The sequence below is a fragment of the Salvia hispanica genome, unplaced genomic scaffold, assembly GCF_023119035.1.
Source record: "Salvia hispanica cultivar TCC Black 2014 unplaced genomic scaffold, UniMelb_Shisp_WGS_1.0 HiC_scaffold_21, whole genome shotgun sequence".
In the NCBI taxonomy this organism is placed as follows: Eukaryota; Viridiplantae; Streptophyta; class Magnoliopsida; order Lamiales; family Lamiaceae; genus Salvia; species Salvia hispanica.
Genome location: NW_025951926.1, coordinates 19,423 through 26,259, shown reverse-complemented (window position 1 = coordinate 26,259; position 6,837 = coordinate 19,423). Strand labels below are relative to the sequence as shown.

Below are 6,837 nucleotides of genomic sequence, written 5' to 3'. Positions count from 1 at the left end.
AATCAGGTTTAATTTAATTTACGACTTAATGATTCTAGGTTCGTGTGCCTATTTTGACCATTGCTATTCTGATTGTTCAATGCATGTAACTTTGGCAGATCATCTTTTATTCACTATCATTAATGGTTTTCGTTGATTATTTAGCTTCATGTTTTAGCTGAATAAACTATCAATTCGTTGGTTAACAAATTGATTGATTCAATTCGATTTCGATTCTGAATTTGCTTAATATTCTACGGGGGAGAAATGCAGGGGATGGGGGAAGAATCATGAGTATGATTAAGGTTTATAATGGTGGTATACTCAATAGGAGTCACATTGAACATGAGTTTTAAAAAATTGTAAAGAACAGTAATTCAATGCATGCAACTTTGGCAGATAAACCTGTTGTTCACTATCGTGACTGGTTTTTCATTGCTTATTTTAATTCATCTTTTAGGTGAATAAAGTATCAGTTCGTCGGTTAACTAATTGATTAATTCAATTCGATTTCGGTTCTGAATTTGCTTAATATTCTAGGGGGGAGAAATGCAGGGGATGGGGAAAGAATCATGTGTATGATTAAGGTTTTTAATGGTGATATATTGTACTCCCTCTGTCTCATAATAGGAGTCACATTTGGTATGAGCACGGATTTTAAAAAATGTAAAGAACAATGTGTTGGAAAAGTTAGAGGAATATGAGTCCACTTTTTATTTCATAATAGAATTAATGTGAATCTTCTAGATTGAAGACTCATGAATTTACCCCGAACTTATTCTTGTAAATAAACCCAACAAATAAACAAGATAAACCAAGAAATAGAACAAGAAAAATGGATAAAAGGATAGATGATGGATTAGTGTTATGATTTAGGTGAAGAATAAGAAAGAAATCTCAAAGGCACTTTCACATACAAACACCTAATGGCTTCACAAACTAGCAACACAAGAACTAGCAAGCATACCTTTACAATCAACCTTAGCCCGACAAAAGATCGAATGCAACCCGAAGGAATTTGATAAGTTTTCAAAAGATAAAGAAGGTGAGCTCTCAAATATGGAGAAATAGTCTCTTACAAATATTCAAAAGTTGAGAATGAAAACCCTAAAAAGAGTATTTATACTAAAACAAAAATAATAGGGAAAATAGTCTTCTAAAGCTTCAAAAAATGACATTTTCGGCCAAAACGTCCGCCCGGGCATTTTGGGACCTTGCCCGGGCGTTTCTTCTGTCGCCGGGCGGTTTTCGCCCGGCCACGGTTAGTTCCTCGGCAGCTCTGCGCGACTTTCGTCAAACGGCCATATCTCTCTCATCCGAACTCCGTTTGGGGCGTGTGAGGTACCCACGCGAAGGTATTTCGACGATGACGATGATGGTGGTCTTGGACCAGAATTTGGACATCGTCTCAGTAGGCAGATTGGCGTTTGAACAGACCCCCAATTCCGATTTGGTGCGGGGTCGAGCCGAATTTGGTGTATTGCTCTCGAGACACCCGGGTCTTCCTTCTGGGCCTCCTCTTCGAGTCTTAATCTTGTTATGAACAGGACTAAGGACTCTAGCATCTTCCTACTCATCTTCCTCGTCCTCGTTTGGTGTACATCCTTGAGCGGGCTCGATGCATGATGCGTGTCGGTTGGGTTCGCATCATCCCCATCTTCTTGGGAAGGATTTGACCTCAAATCCGGCTCATCTCTTGCAAACTCAAACGGGCTCAAGTCGGACACGTTGAACGTGGGGTGCACCTTGAATTCGCCCGACAACTCTATGATATAGGCATTGTTGTTGATCCTCTCCTTGACTCGGAATGGGCCACCTCCACGTGCAGCAAGCTTGGACTTCACCTTGTCCGGGAAACGGATCGCCCGAAAGTTAACCCACACCATGTCCCCCGGGTTGAAGATCACTTCTTTCCGCCCCTTGTTGGTCATCTTCGCATTGTGCTCATTCCTTTTGTTAATGTTCTCTTGGACCTTGACATGGAGGTCCTTCACGAATTTCGCCTTTTGAGCACCATCTACATCACAAACAAAAGAAGAAGGCAAAGTCGACACCGCTAGGTCTATCGGGGTTAGCGGGTTAAATCCATAAACAATTTCAAATGGAGAATGACCGGTAGTAGAGTGCACAGTCCGGTTGTAAGCAAACTCGGCAATGGGTAGGCAAGGTTCCCATGTCTTCCTATTCTCACTAACCAAAGCCCTAAGTAAAGCCCCTAGGGTGCGATTCACCACCTCGGTTTGCCCATCGGTTTGAGGGTGCGCCGTGGTAGAGAACAAAAGTTTGGTTCCCAGTTTAGTCCAAAGAGTCTTCCAAAAGTAGCTTAGGAACTTGACATCTCTATCACTCACTATAGTTTGGGGAACCTCGTGGATCCTCACCACCTCCCTAAAGAAGAGACCGGCTATGTGCTTGGCATCATTGTTCTTCCTACATGGAATAAAATGAGCCATCTTGGAAAACCTATCCACCACCACAAAGATACTATCATTCCGGGCTTGAGAAGGAGGTAGACCAAGCACAAAGTCCATAGACAAATCTACCCAAGGGTGGGAAGGGGTAGGGAGTGGGGTATAGAGGCCATAATTGTTGCTCCTAGACTTAGCTTGTCTACACTCAATGCACCCTCCCACAAAGCGCTGCACATCTCTCTTCATTTTTGGCCAATAAAAATGCTCAATTAAGATATCATAGGTCTTAGCTACCCCAAAATGACCCATTAATCCTCCAAGGTGGGACTCCTTCACAAGCACTTCCCTCCAAGATCCTTGGGGAATGCACAATCTATTCCCCTTAAACAAGTAACCCTCATGCTTATAAAATTGCTCAAATGATCCCTTTTCACATGCAACAAAGATAGATGCAAAATCATTATCATGCTCATAAAGCTCCTTAAGGTGATCAAAAGCAAAGAATTTGGATGCACAAATAGTAAGCATGCTATTTCTCAACACAAGGGCGCCACTATCATAAATACCACTTTCAAGAAGAAGTAAAGATGGCTTACGAGATAAGGCATCGGCGACCACATTTTCCTTTCCCTTTTTGTACCGGATGACATATGGGAAAGTCTCCAAGAAGGCGCTCCACTTGGCGTGCCTCTTGTCAAGCTTGTGTTGGCCACCCAAGAACTTGATTGACTCATGGTTCGTGTGGATGACAAATTCCCTATGCATCAAAAAGTGTTGCCAATTTTCCAAACATCTAACAATGGCATAGAGTTCCTTATCATAAGTAGGATAGTTCAAGTGAGTTTGGTTCAATTTCTCCGAAAAATAAGCAAGAGGTTTCCCTTCTTGCATCAAGACTCCACCAATCCCTACCCCACTAGCATCACACTCCAACTCAAAAGTTTTCTCAAAATTAGGTAAAGCAAGCAACGGTGCATGTGTAAGATCGTGTTTCAAAGTGTTAAAAGCATGCTCTTGCTCATTCCCCCAATTAAACGCCACATTCTTTTTAACAAGATGGTTCAAAGGAGTGGCTTTAGTGGAGAAATCTCTAACGAACCTTCTATAGAAACTAGCAAGGCCGTGGAAAGATCGAATCTCACTCACGTTTTTGGGCGTGGGCCACTCCTTGATGACCCTAACCTTCTCCTCATCTTCCTTGACCCCATCCTTCCCCACAACAAACCCAAGGAAAACCACTTCATCAACACAAAACACACATTTAGGCAATTTAACATACAATTTATGTTGTCTCAAAAGCAAAAGTGTTTCACTAAGGTGCCTAGCATGCTCACCAACATTAGGACTATAAATCAAAATGTCATCAAAGTAGACCACCACAAATTTTCCTATCAAGGGCATAAGCACATGGTTCATCAATCGCATAAAAGTGGAAGGAGCATTAGTTAAACCAAACGGCATAACAAGCCACTCATACAAGCCAAATTTAGTTTTAAAAGCCGTTTTCCATTCATCACCTTCCTTCATCCTAATTTGGTGATAACCACTAGCAAGATCAATTTTTGAAAAACAAGTAGCACCACACAAATCCTCAAGCATATCATCAAGTCTAGGTATAGGATGTCTATACTTAATGGTGATCTTATTAATGGCCCTACAATCAACACACATATGCCAAGTCCCATCTTTCTTAGGCACAAGTATAACGGGTACGACACAAGGGGAATAAGACTCACGGACCAAACCTTTGGCAAGGAGTTCCTCGACTTGCCTTTGCAATTCCTTCGTCTCATTGGGGTTGGCCTTGTAGGCGGCTCGGTTTGGTAATGATGATCCCGGTGCGAAATCCATTTGGTGCTCGATTCCCCGGATCGGTGGTAGCTCATTTGGGAGCTCACTTGGGAACACGTCCTCGAACTCCTGCAAAACAATATGAATCTCATAGGGTACATGTTCAAGATTAGTGTTAGCCAAACAAATACGCCGGGGAACGGCAAGAAGCAATGGCAAGTGGCTTTGTAGTGCCCACCCAAGCTCGGATTTAGTAGCTAAAAGGCACTCTCTTTTCTCACGGGGTTTTTGGGTGCCACTCCTTTTGGATTTGGAATTCCTCTCACCATCCCCACTCTCACATGGCTTTTTTCTCTCACTTTCTTGCCTTTTCTCTCGCTCTCTCTCTTTACTCAAATGTTTATGAGCTTCAATGATGTCTCTAGGCGACAAGGGCTTCAACCGGATTTTTCGACCATGGTACACATAGGAGTACTCATTAGTGTACCCATCCTTAGATACCTTGTTGTCATACTCCTAAGGCCTACCAAGGAGCAAGTGGCAAGCGGTCATGGGAATGACATCACAAAGTACCTCCTCCTCCAATTCCCCCACTCTCATTGGCACTTTGACTTGATTGACCACCTTGAGTTCTCTACCATCACCTAGCCATTGAAGGCGGTAGGGTGTAGGGTGCCTCATCACCGGTAATTGCAACTTGGCTACCAATTTATCGCTCACCACATTGGCACAACTCCCTTCATCGATGATCGCAAGGCAAGTTTTGGATTGAACCTTGCACTTCATATGAAAGATATTAGAACGTTGCTCAAAACACTCTTCTTGCTTAGGTTGGGCGCTAAGGGTCCGAAGCACCACAAGATTTTTCACCCCTTCGGTCAACTCCTCTTCGCTAGAGTAGTCACTATTGACATGAGCGTGGTAAGAGGAGTCATCCCCTTCAACACCCGCTTCTTCTTCATCCTCACTATAGACTTGGCCATCTTTCCCTATCACCATGACCCTTTGGTTGATGCACTCTCTAGCGTAGTGGCCATATCCCTTGCACTTGAAACATTGAGGTCTCCTATCACCGGCTTGAGGTGCTCCCTTGGCCAATGGTGGCGCCGGCAACGCCTTCACGGGAGGTTTTGAGAAAGGTTGAGGTGTAGTGGTCGTTTCTCCCTTTCTTTGGGTGGTGCCCCAATTGCTTGAGCCCCCTCCCGAGATAGGGTGAAAACTCATCTTCCCTTTGCTAGCGACCTTCTCTTTGCCTTGCCTCTCAAATGTCTCGGCGAATCCAATGACCTCCTCCAAAGATATTCCCCTTTGGGCCTCAATTTGGACCTTGTGCCTAAGAAGCACATTGAGCCCGTGTATGAAGCGGTCTTGGGTGACATCTTCACTTTCCTCAAGCCCCAATCTCCCCTTGAGGGCTATCATATCATAATAGTACTCCATGACGGTCTTGCTTCCTTGCCTCAAATCTTGGAGTTCACCTCTCAACTTGTGGAAATACGATCTCGGGACAAAGGCGGCTCTCATGAGCTCATTCAATTCCGCCCATGACCGTACTACTCCTCGACCCGTGGCTCTCCTCCTCCTCAAGAGATCGGACCACCAAGTGTTAGCATGACCTCGAAACTCGGTGATGGCTAGTTTGACCTTGTCCTCCTCCGAGTAGTTATGAAGGGAGAATATCTTGTCCACTTGAGACTCCCACTCTAGGTATGTGGCGGGCTCGAACTTCGCATGGAACTCCGGAATGGTGTGCTTGAAGTTTCTCGAGGGGTCATCGTATCTTTCCCCCCCATAGTTCCCCGCATTTTCTTGCCATGCCTCGAAGTTATGATACCCACCTCCATTGTGGTGGTTGGAGTAGGCATCATCATTTCCGCTTCCATCATTCCATCCGCCCGTACTTCTTTCCCGGAAACTAGGCGGTACGGCCTCATTTTGATTAATCCGTGCTCTCAACTCCGCCATACCGTCATGGACGGTTGTAAATTCTTCTTGCACGGCCACGAGGTCTCCTTGCATGGTGTTGAGATTAGTTTGCATAGTGGTAAGTTCACCACGCATCCCCTTCACCTCTCCCGTAAGTTTTGTCATCATCTCTTTGAGGGTGTCGTCGGATGTGGACGCGGTGTCGTCCCCATCCTCCCTCCTAGGCGAATTGTGCCTAGAGTTCCTCGTATTTGGTGGCATTTTCGGGTACCTACAAAGAGATAAAAAGGACTAGGGATACGTCCCTTTTGTTAGTAACACAAATAACGCACACACCCAAGAATGGAGATTTTAGTGAGGAGCTCACTTCCCAACCCACAAGGTATGTCCCCAATTCCTCCAAACTCACACCCAATGTCTCTCGGAAGGCTTAGAGATTTAGTGGCTAGATACTCTCCCTCACTTGCTCTCGATGATGTAATCCCAAGAGTTGCACAAATAGCACAAACAAGATACACAACTAGGCAAGTGAAAACTAGTCCAAGAAGCCACAAGATTAGTGAAAGTAGGGAGCTAAGCCAATGGGACAAATTAACAAACACTTTGTGTGCACAATTTCACCCACAACAATAGACCCAACAATTGATGTAATTTCGGCCTACAACTTTGTAACATTCACATAAACGTATCCAACAACACATATGCAAGTTTATAGCTAATGCCCATGGAT

The 6,837-nt window shown here is 44.3% G+C and overlaps 1 protein-coding gene across 1 annotated transcript; it reads right to left on the bottom strand.

The window, feature by feature from the left end:
- Window positions 1-1,241: 1,241 nt before the first annotated feature.
- On the bottom strand, window positions 1,242-6,368 carry LOC125198717. The gene is made up of 4 exons (XM_048097013.1): window positions 4,755-6,368; window positions 2,696-4,697; window positions 2,632-2,654; window positions 1,242-2,525 (listed from the first exon to the last, which is right to left on the bottom strand). The coding sequence occupies exons 1-4, from the start codon at window positions 6,366-6,368 to the stop codon at window positions 1,242-1,244; spliced, it is 4,923 nt and encodes a 1,640-aa protein (XP_047952970.1).
- Between the last annotated feature and the right edge of the window lie 469 nt (window positions 6,369-6,837).

Excerpts from the sequence above, each read along its gene's own strand:
- LOC125198717 (XM_048097013.1), bottom strand. The coding sequence starts at position 6,368 with ATGCCACCAAATACGAGGAACTCTAGGCACAATTCGCCTAGGAGGGAG. Across the intron at positions 2,655-2,695 it reads CCACCTTGGAGGATTAATGG|CATTTTTATTGGCCAAAAAT; the intron begins GTCATTTTGGGG and ends ATCTTAATTGAG. Across the intron at positions 2,526-2,631 it reads TTTTATTGGCCAAAAATGAA|TGGGTAGATTTGTCTATGGA; the intron begins GAGAGATGTGCA and ends CCTTCCCACCCT.